The following is a 23,417-nucleotide window of genomic DNA, read 5'->3' on the forward strand; positions in this document are numbered from 1 at the left end:
CAAAAAGCGCTTCCAGTGTTGGGAGTAAAGTAGTTTTGCTGGATTGTGGCAAATGAATGTTTTATTTTTCCACTCTGACTCAAGGAAGAGTTGGACTAAAGAGATCGTGTAAATGATAGAAAATTAAATTTATATGCGAATTAAAATGAGACGCAACAACTGTCACAATCAGATTTCCTCTCAGCGGAGAAATTTTAAAAATGTTTTTTTCACGGTTTACAGTAATTGGAAAAATTGAGTGGAAGTGCATAAATAACTATACTCTTGAGTATACCGTATGACCAAAAAAAAAATTGCGTCACGATGAAAAATTCTCGAAAATGACAAATTCATCGAAATTCATCGAAAACATTCACCATATAAATTTATATATAAAATGGCAGTAATCTTCATTTCAAAGCCAACTCTGACGCGGATTTTTCTTTTCGATCATATGATGGATCTTAGTACAATTTAATTTGGTATAAAATATACAAGTATCAATAAATATATACAAATCCATATACACTTATGTATATAAAGTGTGTAGTTTTATGTAAAGTAAATATATTGTAAAGGTGTAGGGCGACATCTTTCGGAGGAGCGAACAACGGCTGAGCGTGTTCTCTGTATTGCCGATGGAGATTCCATCGGTAATACAGTACACTTTATGATGCGCCATATCTATGGAGTGTAGAGATGAGGAGAAATATCTCTGATGGGACTTTATTTGGAAAAGTGGTCACAAAAATGGGAAGAATAATGGTTCACCGAATGACCACAGTGGCGCTAATGACGCATAAATCTATGGAGTGTAGAGATGAGGAGAAATATCTCTTATGGGACTTTATTTGAAAATTGGTCACAAAAACGGGAAGAATAAGGGTTTACCAAATGACCACAGTGGCGCATATATCTAAAAAATTAAAAGTTTCCATAGATAAGAGAATAAAAGTAACATAATACATTACCCAAAACATTACCCAGAAAAAGTTTTTTTTTTATTCTTTAGAATATAAAACAATTATTGTTAATATAAATATAAAAGGCCCAGTCTATTGCTGCTGAATAAAAATCGATAATTTATTTCATGTAACATAAATACAAATAAAATTTGTATTTTTTTGAAACCCGCGCCTTCACGTCAAATATTTATCTCTTTTGAATCATTTCCTGTTCTAAAAATTTTCGGCGCATATTTTTAAATTTTAGGTTTTTGCTACAGCAGCGCCATCTTCTTCCCTTTTTTATGACCATTTTTTAATGCATGAAGATATTTCTCCTTACTTCTACAGTCCATAGCCATATCTTACATGATATCTGAAAATCCCGATGTTTAAAAAAATTACTAGAAACAAAAAAAAATAATACAGATAATTCTGGAAGTTACGAGAAACATCCGCTGAGGTAATTAAAACGCTTTACGCGCTCGGCAGTCAGTCAGTTTTGAATAGAGTTTTGAAATTGTGGACTATCTGGCAAAGGTTTATAGTTGGAAAATAAATTCGTTAAGTGTTTTATCCTGTTTTTTTTTAATTGAGGACTCACGGAATCCGTAACAATATTATGTGGTAGTTTTTTGTTAGAACACTTCTTAAAGGCATGTTAGTTTGTTATGTCACTATTATGTCACATTTTAACCTAGTAGTAAGTAGCAAGAGATTGTCATTTAAAAAGCTATCAAAATAGCGTTTTGGTTTGGTTTGGTTTTATCCAATCTCTAAATAATAAATGATTTAATAGATATTTACGATACAAGTGAGTTAACAGCACCATTAAGATACGTTGCATAACGAGTGCATAGCCGAGTTGTGTAACCACACAAGTATCTTAATGGAGTTAACTCGCGTGTATTGTACAATATTTTATCTACGTCTAACTATAAAAACACACAACGAATTTTAAAAATTATTGTACTTAAGTATATATCTATCCTAAAAATCAATTACCTTAATACTTTTGTTCTAATAACACCATGCATGGCAATGTCAATATGACAGTAAATAATATTGATGTCACTAGTTTAAAAAATTAGCGATTCGGAAAGTATTCCCTCTGACATTGAAGAAGAGACCTGTTTCTAACTACATTTTTCTCTTGACAGATAATAATCAAAGACCAAAATGACATTCCTCGCAAATTTTGAAGTATAATAATTAGTGAAAAAGTTGAAAGTTTGTTAACTTTTTCCACTAATTGAAAATTTCTACCACTAATTTTAACGTTCTGAATGCTTACATTCAAATTAGAGGAACAAACTTCTAAGCTAATTGAAACCACTAATATATTCCACTGATTTCGAGGTTCTGAATGAAGCTTTAAGTAATTTTCAATTAGTGGAAAAAGCTAACAAACTTTTGACTTTTCAACTAATTATACTTCAAAATTTGCGAGGAATATCATGGCCTTTGATTATCACCCGTCAAGAAAAATTTTAGTTAGAAATCAAAAGTTTATTGTTTTATAAGCTAAATATATTATGCTTTCTCTATGGATACAACAAACTACTGCAGCTATGATATTTTATTAATTTTAATTGTGTTTTTTAGTCATTGTGAATGATCATAAACTAAAAAGTATAAAGTGTAATTGAAACCACTAATTTATTCCACTAATTGGGAGGTTCTGAATGAAGCTTAAGTATGAAAAATGGTGCACCGAAAAAAAAGTACACAACTATGGAAATGAAAAGGTACTCATAATATATTTTTCCAATTTAGTACAAAATAAATGTTTTACAAAATATTTGTTTCTCTTTGGTAGTCATCTAAACAAGGAGTGCGGTAATGAAAATGCGTTAGTTAAGAAGCTCTTAACTCACTCAAAATGCGTAAGTAAAGAGCTTCTTAACTTACTGACGTAGATAAAAGGATCTACCAGTTCTACTTTCATTGTTGCGAATTAATAAATTATCAGGGTGCGTTTATGTTAACTATGCAATATAGATGTGCGTTTTTTTCTAAATAATAAATAGCACTGACATTAAGACGTCATTTAGATAAATCGAGATTTTTTAACGATAAAATAGCGAATTCTCAACCAGCAAGTCAGATTTTAAAGAAAAATGATTCAGGAAGATTTCCAGACCAGGATTCAATTTATGAATAAAGCTTAATAAGTTCTATAAAATGGTGGCTTTGAGGTTAAAACACACTAGTGTGTTATTATTTATGTTATATGCATGTATACATGTGAGTAATGTCTGTAGTAAGTCGTAGTTAATGTCTGTAGTAAGTAGTAATCTTAGATCTTATACACTTCGTGAATAAGTAAATTCCTTTGAATAAGAAGACTAAGGAAGGAGCATATCAAAAATCTTAGGTCCACCACGATGGAACTCAAATATGGCCGACTTAAATTCCGGTTTATCAGTGCCGTTCTAATTTTATTTAAAAAATGTAAAACTATGATGGTAGGGTAGACGTGGGATAGACTCAATAATTTTTTTATTATTTTACGTTATGAATAAATGTTGGTAGTTATTAAAAATGTTATAAAAAGATATTATTATAATAAAAATAGATAAGTTTTAATAATTATTTATTAACACAAACATTCGATACGCTACTGAAGCAGGTAAGTCAAATTGACGTTTAAATTCTTTGACATCTAATCTTTGACAAGTAGTAAATAAAAGCAAAAATGCAAGAAACAGTATATAATTAGTTAATTTAAGTGAATTTCATAAATGATCGGTTTACTACACGTATGTATATTATATAGCCACTTACTAGCAAAAAGTTGTTCCATTATTTCACTCGATTTTTGCCGAAATTACCGCACGCTACACAACCAACTATTTTAGAGTCTTTTTCGATCAATCGCGATAGTGTCACTGTTAATTTAAGTGCTGCCCATAGACAAACAAATAAAAAGAGACTGGCAAATTAAATGGCAAAAAGAGGGACAACGTTCCCGTAGCGCAACTCAGAACGCAAAATTTCGTTCTATTTATGTTGATCTCATTGCGTCTATTGGGCCCACTATCTCATTCTAATATAACAAGAGAGAAAGAAGCAGCCATATAAAACGTACTATTTACACGTACAACACAACCAACTATTTTTTCGATAATCGCGATAATAATCGAGTCTTTTTCGATAAATCGCGATAGTGTCACTGTTAATTTAAGTTCTGCCACAATTTCCATCTAGATTTACTACCTTTATACAACTATCAGTAGTAGAATAAATAATAAATAACATAAAATAAGCTCCGTAAAGACTGACAAATCCACAAAATTTCAAATCAAATTCAAACGTGTCAAATGAATCGTCAAACAGAACTGTCAAGGATCCCCACCCTAGAGTCCTTTTTCCGCCCACCATGCATGAATACATGGATAGCATTATGCTCCTTCCTTAGTCTTCTTATTCAAAGGTAAATTCGCTTTGTTTTTGTTAAAGACCCATCAGCGACATTCGACTCTCTGATTATCTTTGTCTTTCACACTGATTGACCAATCGTCTGTCTTTCTTTTGGGCATATGTCATTTTTATGTCATAAAATCTACATATATAAAATGCTAATGTTTATCTGTGTCGTCTCTACTGGAGTAACGACTTGCTCTACAAAGTTGCTTTTTTTACTAAAAGATAGCTAATTGGCTCTTCTAAAAACTGTAGTCGCCGGATTTTCTGTTTTTCGTTTAATTAAAAAAAATAAAAAGTATTTTTTCTCCTGATGTCGTGGCGGGTGCGCCAGGCTTCAAACTAGTACAAAATAAAAATATATAAATTAGAGAAAATAATATTCTTATTCGAATATTAATTATTTATTGGATAATATTTACTAGTATAATAATTATTTAAAGAAAAAAAACATCAAAGGTAAATTGCCTAATAATGTTTAAAGTGATTAAGTTACCTAACATAAATATATACTTCACTGAATAAAAGTCGCTTTAAAAAACGATTTTAAATAACACATATCTTGTTTTTGGAAAATATGGAACATACTTCAGAGGTTTTCATACTTTTAGTGTTGTGGAGTTCGTTTAAGGATAAGATTTTCGTATCAGCTTCACATATTAGCTAACACTTTTATTAGTCACAATTTTCTATTTATCCACTAATTTGTGCACTAACTTTATCACACTACAAAAACAAACTATCAAAAAACACAAATCTAAAATATCGTCGGAAATCCACAAATCAACTCTTTATTATCACTGGTCAAACTATAAGATCTAAGGTAGTAGTAATGTCGGTAGGTAAGTAGTGGCTGTTGGATAAATAAATTTATTTTTTATATTATTGTTTGTATAGATCATACCTTTTTTTTGAAACTTCAGTTCCTGAAACAGTATTTTTTTCCGAAGGTAATACTTGACACAATGATTGTATTAATTTTCCAGGTTCATACTGAATATACCTAAAAAAATATATTTTATTGAGTATATACAGGGTGGCCCCTTAGTGCGAGGAAGTCCAATATCGTCGTTGTTTTCGACGATATAAAAAAAGTTTAATACAAATGTTGCATGGTTTATAATGATGCATATCCTAAAAAAAAGGTCGAAAAAAAAGGCCTGCCGTAGCTCCAGCGGTAGTGCGTCGATCTGCGAGCGGAAGGTACTGGGTTCGATCCCCAGCCAGTGCCGTCGCTTTATTTATTTAAATAAAAATATTTATTTATCTAAATAGAGCGACCAACTTGTCGCCACCTCAAGGAAGGCAATGGCAAACCACCTTAAGTATATTTGCCTTGTACAGCCTCTCAAATAGTGCCGTTCGGATTCGGTGATAAACTGTAGGCCCCGTGTACTTGTGAAACACTGATGACTAGCGATGAGAACCATCGAATGAATTAGACTATCGAATGGTTACTGAATGAATGATTTCAACTATCGAATGGTTTTATTCGAATAAAATCATTCATTCATTTGTATACTAAAGCATATGTGACAACCTCGCCGTGCGACTAAATGGTTATCGTTGAGCCACGACTATCGAATGCTTTTGATAAATGAAATTTAGTATTCGTTTGATTTTTGTGTGCGTCAGTGCATTATTAGTTCTTCCAAATTTTTATAACTTCGCCTTATAAATACTGTGCTATTTTTGCGTTTATTAAAATATTTAAAATACTAAAATAGTAGTTTTTTTAATTGACGATTGTGTGCGTGTGCAGGTGGTCAAAATTTTTCCGAAAGTTTGTGTGATTTTCCGTAGCCCGATCTTTCAATTATTTAATTTTATATGGTATATGGTCTATTTTTTAATGGGAAATTTTGAGAAGTAGCAATTTTTAAGAGAGATGAGATGAACTTACAATTAATTTTAAAAATACATATTTGTATTTTAGATGTTTTAATAATATGAATTAGTTGAACTTAATAATTATATTAATTAATGTGGTTAAGTAAATGGTTATCGAACTCAGACTATGGGGTGAGAAAATTAAATTAAAAGTTTTACACGTGCCAATTTAAAAAAAAGTTAACGATGTTTGTATTTTGTTTATGCTAATTCTCTTACATGTAGTTTTTTGCGAAGAAATATTTCATTTATTTTTTAGTAAGTAAATACCAGTAAAAGTAAATATTATTATTATTAAATAGTAATATAAAGTACCGAATATAAATAATTTTGATTTCTAATTTTTATTTATATTTTCCTTGCATTACACTGCACGCTTAGAAAATTAATAAATGTTTATATTTCATGATTTTAAAATTTGTTGTTAATATAACAAATTAGTTCTGTAATTATTATTATTTAATAAACCAACGTTGCCACAAAAAATTGAGAGACTATATTATTTTTAAATAGGATCTAATATAAATAATTTTGACATCAAATTTGTTGTTTATATTTTGCTACTACTTAAAAAAAATGTTTATATTAAATGATTTCAAATTTTGTTGTTAATAGGTATAACAAATTATTACTGTTATTATTATTTATTAAACCAGTCTTTGCTTAAACACATTAAAAATAATTTTCCTACATCCAAAATAACAAGTATTATTGCAGTGTAACAACAGAATATTAATAAAAAAATATAAAATATATAGACATATATCCCTAACTAACTAAAGCCAAACAATAATATTCTTTGCTAATATCAACTAATACCAAAATATGGCAACAGCGCCCTTCATAATGTATTTTTTTGTGTAAATACTAGCACCTCAATAAAAAAAATAATGTGTCCTTATCTATATCTGACTCCGCAAAAAATCAAAGATGCCGGCTTCTTTCATAGCATTGCCACCGACCGCTGTCGGGTTTCTCGGAAAGAAACCTACGTCGCCGGGCGACAACTAAAATTCAGTTAATATTTTATTATAATCGATCCTGACGAATAAATGAATTTCATAAATAAATGAATTTTATAAATGAATGGTTTTTGCTGCCGAATTACTAGAATACAATATTTCAAGGCAGATGACGGATCTATTCGATAATTTTTATTCGAATAGTTTTCAACGAACGTTTTCTTACTAACTATCGAATTATTCGAATGAATTGCAACTATCGAATGTTTCGATAGTTCCCACTACTAATAAATATCAATTTTAGGTTTTATATAGTTCCCACTACTACTGATGACACACATCACAAGTACATGCGAGAGGTAACCGACGCTCTATATAGAGTATGGCACTGTAAGAAGAATATCCTAACAATGTTTTGTTGTACGAGTATACAGAGTATCACAAAAAAAAGTTATGATAAAATTATAGGTTTTTTTAAATTACACTCCCCATTTTTCTATAGTGAGTTGGATTTAGCATAAAATTCTATTAACTTTTCTAACACTATTTCAATTTGAATTTTTTTTACGGTGTTTACAGCATTAATTTCCTAAGCGCTAATTAATGATAACAGAATAAATTCAAGAAGAAAAATTTACATTATCCTATACAGTGTATTTTTTATGGAGTCGCCAAAATCGGAATATTTAAAATGCTATATCTCTATTTTTTTAAATGCAGCACTCGTATATTATTTTTCATGAAGACTTATTAATGAACATTTTTTGTATTTATAGTGTTCTCAATTTTTTAGCGGTTTTGAAGATATTCGCTGAATTATATTACATATAGGGGTTTCAACAGTAAAATACCAGACAAAGATCATGTTAGGTGGCTTTAATAAACATTTACTGTTGTAAGAGCCATAATACCGCGAATATCTGCACAACCGTTAAAAATTTAGGAACACTTTAAATACAAAAAATGTTCAATTTTTAATTCGACATCTTAAAGAAAAATATATACAGGGTGTTGTATTTAAAAAAATGAGATATTGTCAAGAGCAATAATTTTAGGTTTATCATTAAAATAAATCATTTTATAAATATATTTGCACAATAAAAATTAAACTAGAACAAGTTGACGTCAGACTAAGATCTGAAGGTGAACTTTGTTTAATTATTATTGTTGTAAATATCAATATGTAGAATAATTAAAAGGTAAATGGGAAGGGAGTCTAGGGGGTCTCTCGGGGAGAAAGAATTAAGAAGTCACGCTGTTCAGTTGAGTTAAGTTCTCCAAGTATCATAATGACAGCAAAGTAAGTTATAATTTGTATAATGGCGACACGCATAATGCTGCAAATAAAAATAGTCTACTAGATGCAGAATTTTATGCTGAATCCAATTATCTACAGAAAAATGGGGAGAGCAATTGAAAAAAACTTAAAACTTTATCATAACTTTTTCTGTGACACACTGTATACAACAAAATATTTTTAGGATATGCTCCTTTTAGTGGAGTGCCCAGAGACGTTTACCTCGGAATTCAATTACTATGAATGTATTAATGTGAAATCTTCTGTACTGTGTTTTATAGATAAAATACTAAAATGTTTACCAATTTTTTTTCGTTGCTTTTAATTTTTTATTTTAGTAATTTTAGTAAATTCTTAATTATTTCCTTCTTAATATTTTGATTTTTTTAATTCTTTTTCTAAGTAAATTTATTTATAATTATTATTTATTGAAATAAATAAATCTCATGCATAAGCTATACCTATTCTGCTTATATTCTATTCATTGAAATTTTGATTGAAATCAAAATATACAGGGTGGCGCGTCATATACGACGTGGTTTTTGCAAGGAGAACAAAAGTTTGTATTGAAGTGAAATTTTGTGAGCTTAAGTAAGTCACTTTAAAGCATTTTCTAAAATTATGTAGAGTTCTACAGGGTGTCCCCAAAAAAAGTTACACATCAAAGTTATGTTTTTTGGAATGGAACACCCTATATACTAATTGATTTTTGGATTCTGGTAAAAAAATAAAGGTTTGTTTCATTAGAAAAGAATATGACTAAAACGTATAGTTATTGAAATACATTCACCGGCACGAAAAGACTTTAAATGGGTAAACTTTGTAATATATCTTATTAACAATACAATGCAAAAAGTTTTATAAAAATTCGTTTACAGTAAATAAATTCCGAGGTTTGTATCCCATAAGGGCTTAAAGCACTCCACTATTTATAAACCATGAAACATCTTTATAAAACCCTTTTTTTCATGTCTTCGACAACGACGACGATATTGGACTTCCTCGCACTAATAGGCACTAATGTACAGGGTCCGGCAATAGTGCGTCGGGTATCTGTAGCTCCAAGAATAAAAAACTTAGGAATTTTGTTTAGATGCAAATCTAAAGTATGTTCTACAATGTATTCCAGGAAAATAGTTTAACTTCTATAGTGGCTCAAGAAAATGTGAGTAGATAGGGATGATTTTTTTTAAATTGAACACCCTGTATATTATTGTATTTTTGGCTTCTTTTTAGATCACTTTACATAATTCTAAGATATGAGTAAATATATTTCGATAGTTTCAGAGATATTAATAAATAAATAAAAAATATGTTTTTCAGCCTTTCTTTAAAAAAACATTAAAAATACAAGAACTGTCCAGAAATCAAAACTATATTAAATATTGAGTTTAGATGGTCTGTACTTACTTTGCTATAAATATGGTAATCGTATATCATACAGGATGTGCGAAAATTTTACGCCAAACTTTATAAAATATAAAATAACTTTTCTTTGTTTTTTTAAATACCCTGTATATTATTTTTTCAATAGATTGAGAGTTAAAAAATATATTTTTTTTGTATTTAGATTATTATTTCTAAATTTTTAACGGTTTTGCAGATATTCGCGGTTTTATATTTCATATGGCATTTTCCATAGTAAATTTTTATCAAAGCCGCCCAATTATTTTTCTCTCGTATTTTACCGTTAAGAGAGCCATATGAAATAATACTGCGTGTATCTGTGAAACCATTAAAAATTTTGAAATACTTTAAATACAAAAAATGTTTATTTTTTAATTCTCCATCTAATAAAAAAATAATATACAGGGTGTTCCATTTAAAAAAACAAAAAAAAATTATTTTATATTTTAGAAACTTTGGCGTAGAATTTTGAACATTCTGTATGATTTAAGATTACGATACTTATAGCAAAGTTAAGTATGGACCATCTAAAGTATATATAGGATCCTATATCTCCTACGCGTAGCAAAGGGCTTCAGTGAAAGCTCTCCATCGGGTTCTATTTTTGGCAGCTGTTTTTGCTTCCTTCCATGTTGACCCTACTTGTTGAAGCTCATCCAGTATAGAACGTCTCCATGTTTGAGCAGGTCGTCCTTTGCTTTCTTTTTCCTTGGGGATTCCACTCCAACGCTGATCTCGCTATATTACTATCAGGTTTCCGCAAGGTGTGACCTATCCAACCCCATTTTCTTTACCATCTAAAGTAAATACCTAATATAGCTTTGATTTCAGGACAGTTCTTGTATTTGTAATATTTTTTTAATAAAGGTTGAAAAATATAATTTTTTTATTTATTTATTAATATCTCTGAAACTATCGAACTATACCGGGTGCGTCTCAAAAGTGGCTCACCCCTATAACTTTTTATTTTTTCATATAAAAAAAAGAGATTTGGTATGTTAGTATATTACATAAATTGGGATTGATTGACGTATTCAAACCAAACTATAATATTTTCAAAAGAATAATTTAAGATTTCTTTAATTACCAATTAATTTAAAATTTTATTCGAAAAATTTTCATTTTTTAGATGATCATACCATACCTTCTTCTTGAAGCTTTAGGTTCTGAACCAGTAATAATTATTGACGAGGGTGAGACTGGCCACAAGGGTTGAATAAAGTCTGCAGATTCATTTTCTGTATTCCTGAAAAAATAATATTAAATTGAAACACTGAACAGCACTTCGGTACCCAGGTTAGCATCATCAGCAGATGATATATGATTGATGATATTATAACCTTTGACTATAACATTATAACTTGGTAGAATGGGGTCCGTGCACGTGACAGGCAAAACTTAAATATTTATGATTTCTAATATATCTTTACCTAAAACATCACTCAGATGCAAAAAAACGCAACAGAGAATTTTTTGGTAAAATTTAAAATTTTATATTTTTGTTATTTTTAACACTATTTGAATGAATTTTTTAGCAAACTGTACATAATTATATCAACTTTAATTCGTAAATTCAGTGTTTTGTAAACTTTAGTAATTGGCATATTATACAGGGTTAATCGAAGGGTTGTTTTTTATCCTAACTTTAAAACACCCTGTGCAATAATTTCGTGTGTAAATTTTCTTAAAATATAATTTTACCGTAAGAACCATGTCTCCTGAGCATTTTGTTTTTTGGATCACTTCAATGCATGCTTTGGTTAATTTTTAAGAGCGAAATGCAATTTTTGCAGTTATCATTACTTTTGATGTAATTTTTTACTTTATTATTTAAGTCGAGATGGTTTTGGTGACGATTGTCGCAACGTCATATTATGCTGCATCGGACAGTCTAAACTAAATTTAAAAAAAACGTGAAAACGATACAGACCTGGTTTTAATAAACATTAATAACGATAACAGAACTAACGATAAGGAAAATATCTGTAATACTGAAGTATACAAACAACCAAGCGACCAAGCGAAGTTCATTTAGTGAAGCTGGTAACGCTTCGCGACCTCTAACCCTCCTGCCAAGCATTTCCCAAACGTCGAACATGATGGGCAGTTCATAGTAGTATATAGTTCAGAATAATCACCAAAGCTGCCTTGTCATATTGAAAAAAAAAATCAATAATAAATTATAATTAAAAAAATTGCAAATTGTTGGTGGCAAGTTCATTTCGCTCTTAAAAATTAACGAGGGCATGTATTGACATGATCCATAAAATAAAATGCTCAGGAGACATGGTTCTGGCCGTAAAATTATATTTCAGGAAAATTTACACACGAAATTATTGCACAGGGTGTGTCAAAGTTAGGGTAAAAAAACAACCCCTCGATTAACCTTGTATAATATGCCAAATACTAAATTTTATAAAAAAACTGAGTTTACAAATTAAAGTTGATATAATTATATACAGCTTGCTAAAAAATTCATGAAAATAGGTCTAAAAATAACAAAAATATAATAGTTTAAATTTGACCAAAATTTTCTCCGTTGCGTTTTTTTGCATATGAGTGTATATAAAATCAGTATGTAGAAATTCCATCTGGAAGGTATTTAAATTAATTATTGAAATTCGCAATCTGGAACCTGGCGCGAAAACGAGACATGACGTCATAAATGTTAAAATTTTCTGCCCACAGCGAACGCATTGCTTTTAAATAAGGTGTTCCCAATGAGAGATGTACTGTTCAATTTGCGAAGTTTGAAACTTTCGTCATCATTTTCAGCGCCATATTGGTTTTCACGTATTTCTTGACTTGGTCCATGAGTTGTTTATATCTCTGGTTGTAAACTAACAATAACAAATTTAATAACAAAATATTAAACAATGACAAATTTATTGTAGCCTACCCGCAGTGTATACAATGAATAAATACGTCCTCTATTAATATGTTCATGGATCTTATAAGCAGGAATTTCAGGGGACAAACGAATATTGTGACTTGTTTTGCTGCTTTTTGTTCTTTCACGATTCCTCTGGAACTTATTCTTTGCACAGTCGAGCATGAAATTCCTAAAGCCTCCGATGCTCTCTATAAAACTTTTAACTCCAAAATAATGAGTTAGTTACAAAATATTAACTCGGTAGTTGTCCAATTACACCGTAAACAGCCGACACAGGTAAAAGGGTTTTTTCCCACTATCTTTTTCGAGGTTCAAATACTCGATAACTTTTAATATGAGCCGGTGTTCTTTTTCACTAAAACGGGACGGCATTTTAAACACAAATTAAATGACAAATAACTAAATAAACACAGAAAATCCCACAAAAATTTACGGGAAACTATCGGAGTCGTTAAAATTTAACGACAACATAAAACATCCCCCTTTAGAACTTTTTCTTTAATGGCCATAAGCGTGAGTAAAAGACCAACCGTCCGAACAAACACTAGAGGCGCCACCGGTCATCAAATGGTGTAAAAATTGCAAAAATTTAATCATCTAATTTTGACACAAGGGGTCGCGCTTAACTTTTTCAATTTTAATTCAATATTCATTGTTTTCAGACTATATTATTAGACTTTGTTGTATTTTGTGAATGTATAAATGTTTTCTTAGTATAAAGTTGCATTATAGTAATTTAAATTATATTACATACATATTTAAGATTCAAATATTATGACATATATGTCAGTTGCCGTCTAAAATGTCATCTTGATAAAAAGTTATTGTCAAAAGTAGTTAAAATCATGTTAAAATATTAAAATTTACAAGTTATATAATTAGATATATATTTTATATTATTTCAACAACAAACATATAATATACAGCGTAATGTTGATATGCAGGTCTGAAACAAAAAGTGCCGTTATATTTTTCAGTTTTCGTTGTCAGCCGCGGAAGTTTCAGTGATTTTATTGTTGTCGGATATTTTTATTTGTGAAATAGAAATATTGCGTTTGGATTGCAAAACTAAAAGTGGAAGTTTTATTGCAATGTAAGTAAGCGTTTGTCCATTTCATATTTTACTTTTTTCATACCTACGACAAATATACAAATATTGAAATTTTATAATTCGTTTTATTTAAAAAAATGTTAGAAAACAAGCTTGTAATCCTGTAATTGACATAATTGTTATGTAATATATTCCATTTAAATGTAATATATTCCATTTAAATGTAATATATTACTTTACAATTAAAAAAATGTAAATTTAAAAAATATATTAAAAATATATACAGGCATTAATTGAAATTTTTTGAGTGCGAACAAACACGAGAGGCGCTTTATTATTTACTTTCATTTCTTAACATGACAGACGAAGTTCTAAGGGGGGTGTTTTGTGAACGACAACGTTGACAGTCGGCGATATTCTTTTGTTCGATTTCGGCGGGTAATACAATAAATATGATGTTTGCCTTTTTCTATTCATACACATTAGACAAGGACGTACGATTCTTTATAAGTAATGAAGGTGATCCGTATGCATTCCGTATGTAAAACGAAAAAAATAATCGTATGATGTAAGAGAAATATTAGGACTTACGTTTTTGACACAAAATTTCCATTTCATGTGATAAACATGGATAAGAGAGAGAATGACAATATGTGAAGAAAGACTCAAACTTCGCAAATTGAACAGTATATTTTTTTCTAATTTATTTAGATGTCATTAGGTTAGTTTGTTAGAATTATGACAGAACTCGATTATAATAAAGCACAGACAATCCAAGGACTCTATATATTCTAAAGGACTGTTCGATTGCGTCAAATCGCCGCTGTCGTAGTCGCCGTGGATGCTTACGTCACGCAGGGACCAGCGCTCCACAGTGCGGCGGATGGTTATTCTAGCGGGACAAAATCTCAGGAGCGATGTTTGGGACTTAAAATCTAAGAACGTAGCAAATGGTCTAATATATAGCAACCATATGGTTAAACTTATTTATTTTATAACAACTTAATTTATTAATAAATAAATAAATACAAGATAATAAAACTATGATATTATTCGTACATGACATATTCGTGACATGAAAAACCGTACTGTAAACTATTGCCAAATACATAAAATTATGATATCAGGTGAAATACTTACAAAAAACTCTTTAGCAGTTATTTTTTAATTACTTTGTAATCTTGTGACACCCTGTATATTTTATTTTAAAAAATTCTATTTTATTTTGAAAATAATAAATAAGATAGATGTTTTAATTTTAACACTCGGTAATGTCAAAAGATCTACATCATTCAATATATCAATATTTGAAAAAAGTGGAAGTTTGATATTTGCAGAACAAAGGGACGAAGGATTTTAACAAATAATATACCTACAGTAGAAAAGTACATACATTTGGCAATCTTCAACATAATTTGGCTTTGGAATAAAATGTATAAGCACTTTTAAATATTTTGTTTTCGTATGACCTCTGCCTTGCTGAGCAGAAAACGATCAAATTTGGTTGATAAAAATGTATCGAAATACAAAGAATATATACGACCAAAAAATAATTCATGCATTTTTATATCAATTGGAATGTCTACTATTTATTCTTATCAGCACACATTTTTGGCTTTTATTTCTAACCGAATGATTTTGTCCCGCTAGATTATCTTCCACCACACTGTGCGCTCGTCCGTCAAACGCAGAAATAACTGTCACTGTCTAAAATCTTTAGCGCGAACTTCAACTCGGTCCCTAGATAACGTAAAAAAACTGACAGTACAGGAAGATAGGAATCGAACTATTCTTATCTCTATATAGTATCCTTGCAGACAATCTACGTAAAGTAAATTCGACGATGATCGCCCATTATATTTCGCAGAATGTTTTGTTTACTTCTGCCGAAATTGGAGGTGCAAAAGTAAATATAGGTATATACACGATTTATGTTTACAACTTTTCAACATATCTATGCGAATAAAAATATAGTCCTACACATACGTATTTTTTAAAATCATCAAAAAGTATCATTTGGTTTGGGTCAATAACTATAACGTGAAAAATAATGGTTTTATAAAGTTATACTTCATCGTTGAACAAGTGTCTTTTTAATTATAAAATGACTGGTGTTCGGCAGTTTCTACTGTTTCATACATTTCATGTTATTTTAAAAATATTTTTTTATAAACAAAACAAACAAAATAAGTTCGCGTAAAATTCTTTTAAACTCTAACATATTATTACGTTATCTATACATATAACCCTTGTGTATATATAATAAGGATATATAACTAAATAATTTTGTATGAAAACGTCAAATAAAAATATTTTACGCAAACCCCTCTTATTTTCTATTAATCAATTCCTGAATGTTTTTGTACTTACTCATTTAACGCCATGAATATTTTCAACGAAAACAGTAAGTATATTTATATATTATTTAAAGAAAACTATAGGTTGGAGTAAATAAATACCATTTAATTATCTCAATTTATACCTTTAAATACAATACTTGTCTTGTTAATATTGTATCTAGAAATTTCACATGCACTATTTTATCAATACGTCTTACGTCAATACGTAATTTTGTAAAAAAACATTAATATTATATCAATCTCATCCTTTTTTACCCATTTTTCCTATTATTTGTCTTCTTTATGGAAAATTTGCAATTTCTATCTGATTTCATCGATTACTTTTATTTAGGTAGATTTTCACGATTTACAGATTGATGAGATTGACGTTTGTTTGACTTACGAGTATGTCACATAGAGAATGCATGGTACAAAGAAAACAAGGTATGATATTGCGCAGGTTGGTCCCTACGTCACAGGTGATAACAGGCGCTATTGGTCAGCACGCTCCGCGCGCCAATTCAAATCGTCAAGATATTGTAATGAACCTGTTTTTTTTTGTTTATATACCGTCATTGACATGATACAAAGAATACAAGGTATGATATTGCGCAGGTTGGTCATTACGTCACAGGTGATAAACGGCACCATTGGTCGGCAAGCTCCGCGCGCCAATTTGAAATTGTCAAACAGATGACATAAAAATGTGAAAATAATTTTTCAAATGTCAAGCTCCATGATTTGAGATAACTTTTGGGGTTATGTCCTAATTCTTCCCTATTTTAGGTCTTTTTTTTATTAATGACAATTGAACAATATGGATATTTTTTTTTTGGCGTATGACGTCACAGGTGGTATGCGCAAACTTAACGAAATTGGAGCAGCTATCGATCATACCTTGTTTTCTTTGTACCATGTAGAGAATGTATATGTGTATGTCACATTTCTTCAACGGAGCGTTAAAAACTCCTTCGAATTCACAAAACATTCCAGATCTTGTGAAAAATCACCAAATTTCGTGTATTTTACCTATTTTATAATTAGGAGAACAGTTTTACAAATTTATTTCTGGTAATTTCGATCAAAAATCGAGTCAAAAATGCTGTGATAGATTATAAAGTATGTTTCAAAAATAAGCACATAAATACCTATACTTTTGAGTATACCGTGTGATCGAAAAAATGGCGCCAAGTTGAAAAATGCTTTGAATTGACGATAGATAACATTCACTATACCGGGTGCGTCTCAAAAGTGGTTCACCCTTATAACTTTTTTTTATTTTTTCAAATAAAACGAGATATGGTATGTTAGTATATGACATAAATTAGAGTTGATTGACATATTTAATTATTTTCGGTCACTTCCAGTTTCACCAGATGGCTACAACTTTTGATTTCTAAATGGCACCCTCGGTATTTTTTTACTTTATTCGATAGAAAATGATACTCTGAATAGAATGACATATCATATGTCAACTTTTGACATATTCGCATATGGTTTATTTGAAATTGTAACCTGCAATTCATAACGACAATTTGACTCGAAATACCAAGTGTGTGGTATCAAATTAAACGTAAAAAATACTTTTTCCAAATATGCTAATGAGCCACCCTCGTTCTATTTGAAAAAATTGAAATATGATTAAAAATACGATTTGGGCATCTTTTAACCGACCAGGACAAGACACTAAAAACATTAGACGATCAAATCTATTTTTCCAAGGCTCCTTGATTAAAAATTAGTGTTTTTAACACAGCACAAATTAGTGTTTTTAACACTCAACATTGAAATTTAAAATAAAATTTCTTTTTGAGCGAATATATCAAAAGTTGACATATGATATGTCATTCGATTCAGTGTAATTTTCTATTGAATAAAGCAAAAAAAAATACCGATGTCAATCAATCCTAATTTATGTCATATACTAACATACCAAATCCCGTTTTTTATCTGAAAAAATAACAAAGTTATAGGGGTGAGCCACTTTTGAGACGCACCCGGTATAACATGACAACAATCTTAAATTCCAAGTCAACTCTGACGCGGTGTTTTTTCGATCGTATGATAAATCTTTGCATAATTTTAGTAAAATATACATGTATTAATAAATATATGTATTAAGAAACTATGTAGTTTTAGTAGAAATTATTAACTATAATGTTTTCACAAGAACAATTAAATTTAAGATTTTTGTAACCAATTATTCATTTAGAGTTTTATTCTACAAATTTTCTTTTTTATAGACCATACCTTCTTGTTGAAACTTCAGTTTGTGAAGCAGTAATCATTGAGGGTGAGACTCGCCACAAGGGTTGAATTGATTCTGCTGATCCATTTTCATTATTCCTAAAAAAATATAATAATAAATTGAAACATTGAATACGCGTTTCGCTAACAAGGTTAGCATCATCGACATAAGATTAACACTATAACATGGTAGAACTAAATTATTTTTAATCATCTGCCGATGTTGGTTATCAAAACGGGCTTCCATTGTTTAAGTGTTTGCTGTGTTTAATTTTGCAACTCTGAGACAAGGAAGATTTCGACAAACAACATCATGTAAATAATAAAAAAAATCAATTTATATACAGGGTGGTCCGAATTATATTCCGGAAACTTCGGAAGCATATTCTGCAGATAAAAATAGGTAAAAAAGTTCGTATAAATGTATGTCCTAAAATGCTTAGTTTCGGAGATACAGGGTGTAGAAATTTCATTTTTATTTCAATTTTTTCCAAATAATTTCTGAAGTAACGTCAATATTTAGATGAAAATTGGTGTCTGGGAGTTTTTTAACATGAGAAATTGATTTTGATGTCAATATGACTCCTACTTGTAGAGGGCGCCTTGTTTTTTAACGGTTTTGAAGCGTAATAACTTTATGTCCGTACCTGTATAAAACTACCGAGGGAAAAAATATACATCTCCGTGATTTTTTACGTAAAAAATATCTCTTTGTAAAAATCGCTACGAGCAATCGTTCTCAAGATATTTGGAATGGAAATAGTCAATACATGCTATTATTAAAGAACAACGGCACAGACTACAAACACGTAAACGTTTACGTACGCATGCGCATTTCTTATATTTTTTATACACGTAAAAGATTCTTTACGTCTACGTATACGTGCCAGCAGCGGCCGACTCGACCGTAGGCCGTTGTTCTCTATTGACGAAAAATAAACACGTTGAGTATAAGTATAGTTGTTATTTCACTGAAATAATAAAATTTGGGAAATTTTTATTTTTTTTAAATTAATCATAAAATTTTTGTGCAAAAAAATGATGATAAAACAGTTTTTGTTGAACTTTTGGTACAAAAACATTTCAAATTTATGATCTCAGTCTAATAACTAACTATTTAGTCAACATGTTTAATTTATGTCAGTGATAACAGGTATTGATAATTTCGATTCAAAATATCTCGAAAACCATTACTCGTAGCGATCTTTACCAAGAGACCTTTTTTACGTAAAAAGCGTCGTAAATGTATATTTTTTACTCAGTAGTTTTATACAGGTACGGACGAAAAGTTATTACTCTTCAAACTAGTTAAAAAATACGTAGGTGGCGCCCTCTACTACTAGGAGTCATATTGACATCAAAATCATATTTCTCATGTCAAAAAACTCCCAGACACCAATTTTAATCCAAATAATGACGTTACTGCAGAAATTATTTGGAAAAAATCAAAATAAAAATGAAACTTCAACACCCTGTATCTCCGAAACTAAGCATTTTTGGACATACATCTATACGAACATTTTTACTTATTTTTGTCTGCAGAATATGCTGCCGAAGTTTCCGGAATACAGTTCGGACCACTATTAATGTGCATTAAAATGAGTCGCAACAACTGTCACAGTCAGATTTTCTCTCATGGACAGACTTTAAAAATATTTTTTCACGTTTTACAGTAAATGGAAAAACTTTTGGGTAGGTGTGTCGAAACAAAATGCTTCAAGTTCGCAAATGCTTTTAAATGACGATCGATAACGTTTATCATATAAATTTACATACAAAATGACAGCAATCTTCATTGAAAGCCAACTCTGTCGCGGTATTTTTTTCGATCGTATAATATATCTTGGTATAATTCAATTTGGTATAAAATATACAAGTATTAATAAATATATACAATTCGATACACTTACGGATATGAACTGTGTAGTTTTATGTAAAATAAGTATCTTATGTGGTAGTTATTTTATTAGAACTTCTTAAGGGTATGTTAGTGTTTTATGTCACTGGTTGAAATAAATTTGAAAAATTGTTTCAATCTACTAGGAAGCAGATAGTGATTAACATTTAACAAACTTACTAACCATAGCGTTTTCACAGGAAAAATAAATGTTTAATGAATTAATTAACAAATATATATTTAATAATAATGTTTGTTTAGATCATACCTTTGTGTTGAAACTCCAGTTTCAGAAGCAGTATTTGTTTTCAAAGGTGAGACTCGACACAAGCGTTGTATTAATACATACTGAACATTCCTAAAAAGATAAAGAAATTACTAGTTTTCAAAAGAATAATTAAAAAAATACATATTCCAAAAATGATGTTTGTGTAGAACATACCTGTTTTTGGGGCCTTCAGTTTCTGAAGCAGTAATTGTTTGCAAAGGTAAGGCTTGACCCAAGGGTTGTATTAATTCATACTGAGCGTTCCTAAAATATATATTTATTGAGTATTTATTTGTATATGCAAAAGGCGAGATATCATTTTTTTTTCGAGATTTCACTGATTTCTGATTTCGGGAGACGATATATGGACGATATCGAGTAAATGATAGAAATTTCAGTTTATCTGTGAACTAAAATGACAGGCAATAAATGTCACGGTCAGGGATCCTCTCATTATAGATATATCATAGATAAAGGAAATAAATTTGGTAACAGTGCATATACGATTTTCGGCTATTTTTGGTTTTATATTATATAGAAAAACCCTACTCACATTCTATTGTCCTTAGAGGTTGCAAATATACTCCATTGAATTTTCTTTAATATTTTTGTTTTTGAATTTTTATTTTAAAAAATAGCCATTTTTAATAATAATTTTAAATAAAAAAATGCACTAGATTAAAAAATAGTTTATTATATTTTTGGTGCTATTTGGGATCCGTTTTACTTTATGGCCCTCAAAATTAAGAAATTTTCTATAAAATAAAATGAAGTGTCTATTCTAATGCTGTTGAGGCAAACATAAAGAGTTTAAGTTGAGGAAAAATGCAATTTTTGGTAAAATAAGAGAAAACATTTTTCTAACATGCGAAAAAAAAACAAGAGTCAAACCAAACGAGATCAACCCAACCAAAACCAAACCGCTCACAGCGTGTTTTCATTGCTAGAGCTATAACTAAGCAATTCCCTATACCGCTAGCGGCAATTTAGCCAATTTGTTAAACCAAGTAAAAAATTCAATAAAAACATTTTAAAACATATGACATAATTTTTCCTTAAGAAAAGGATGCATGAAATTCCGGACAATTTACTAGCTGATTTGGCAACCATTTATTAATCCACAATGTTTGTCAAAATTCAACCTTCACTACTGTCAGCATATCATTCAATGTAACCTGCCAATGATTTCTGAATAAAACACTTCTTCATAGTTTTTTGAAGAAATTTTACATTAAAAGCTTAATTAAAGGATTGTGAAATGGGTGTTATGAGTATCCTTAATCAGCATATTGTTTAAGCACCCCTATTCGCTCCCCGGTCCTGTAAGTTTGTTTGGTTGAAAAAATACTTAAAGAAACACAATTTCTCTCCTCCCCCAGTATATTTGCAATCTCTAAGGACAATAGAATGTGAGTATATAAAAGTTTTCGGGTCCGGTGAACTATCCTGACACGATTTTTGCATTTTTCTTTTTTTATCAAAAAGTAACCATTTTTAGTAGTAGTTTTAAATAAAAATAAATAGAGATTACGCACAGAATTTTAAAATATTTTAATTTAATATTAGTAGTTTTTGACACATATTTGACGTTATGGGGAATTTTAACACTTGATTTGACATAACAGCGACAGAAGGAAAAGTAATGTTGCCAGTTCCACTAAATTTTCTTTTTCTGTTTTTATTTTCATTTTGATAAAATAGCCATTTTTAATAATAATTTTAAATAAAAAAATGCACGAGATTTCAAAATGGATTATTATATTTTTTTATTGCTTTTATTTCACTCTTGTTTAAACCAAAGTATCAATCAACCCTTCCCCTAGGAGATGCAAGACCTTGTCGTTGGTGGGGAAGCTCCTGGTCAGGTGCTGGGGGGAATCTCCCCTAGCGCTTGGCTTGGTCTAAGAAGCATCTCACTCATCGTCTTGTTCCTGACTGTAGTGTCGTGGCCAGGGAATTGCACCAAGACATATAACGATACCGGGCGGGGCTACGGACAGTCTCAACCTTGGGGCACTGGGGGGCACCCCATTGTATTTTACCCTTTACTTCTACATGCGGGGCTCTGTAGAAGTGGACCAACTGTCCCTAGCGACTCATAGGAACACTATGAGATCTGGTAATAATAGTAATAAAAACATCACCGGTGAAGCTGTGGGAAAACCCCCTAGCGACACTGGGAACAGTAACAATGAAAGTTCAGGGCCAAACCCAAAGAGAACTACAGGAGAGGTGGCTGACACTTGCGTGAGACCATCCTCCGCAAGTGGTATACAAGCTACCACCTCTTCCAAGGGTCGGGAGCCTACCTTCTACCTCTAAACCCAACAGGCGACACAAGCTACCGTTTCGTCTACCCGGTCTGGGTCGTAGCTCCTCAACTGTGAGGGACACGGGTCTCCGTAAGAAGTCCTGGGACTGTATGATGAGTTATAACTCAAGAAAGGGGGACACAATAGATCTCTAAGGTCGCAGAGATTAACCCCCCTCCCACTTATTCTAAATTCTAAATCAATCAAACCGATAAATAAGAACAAAAAAACAACCAAACCAACCCAAACAAACCCGACCCAACGCTAACCAACCCATACTAAACCAACCAATACCAAACGAACCGATACCAAACCAACCCAACCCAAGCCAAACGCAAACCAAAGCAATGAAAACACGCTTACAGGGTGTTTTCATTGCTATGGCTATAACTAGCAATTGTCTCGCCGGCGCTAATTTAGGCAATTTGTTAAACTAAAGTAATCTAATTCGTATTAAAAAAAACTAAAACATTTTAAAACCTATGACGTCATTTTTTTCCTTAAA

At 30.6% G+C, this 23,417-nt stretch overlaps 1 protein-coding gene across 1 annotated transcript in view; it reads right to left on the minus strand.

Moving 5' to 3' along the window:
• The window catches only part of LOC115885122, an 81,105-nt gene that overhangs the window by 27,234 nt on the left and 30,454 nt on the right, over positions 1–23,417 (minus strand). Inside the window, exons 8-12 of the mRNA XM_030903911.1 lie at positions 20,775–20,864; positions 20,601–20,690; positions 18,439–18,534; positions 11,050–11,151; positions 5,254–5,352 (exon numbers count right to left, since the gene is read on the minus strand). Coding sequence (XP_030759771.1) covers positions 5,254–5,352; positions 11,050–11,151; positions 18,439–18,534; positions 20,601–20,690; positions 20,775–20,864 — 477 coding nt within the window. The remainder of the gene's footprint in view (positions 1–5,253; positions 5,353–11,049; positions 11,152–18,438; positions 18,535–20,600; positions 20,691–20,774; positions 20,865–23,417) is intronic.

This window comes from Sitophilus oryzae, unplaced genomic scaffold (assembly GCF_002938485.1).
Source record: "Sitophilus oryzae breed Bouriz unplaced genomic scaffold, Soryzae_2.0 scaffold_374_pilon_pilon, whole genome shotgun sequence".
In the NCBI taxonomy this organism is placed as follows: domain Eukaryota; kingdom Metazoa; phylum Arthropoda; class Insecta; order Coleoptera; family Curculionidae; genus Sitophilus; species Sitophilus oryzae.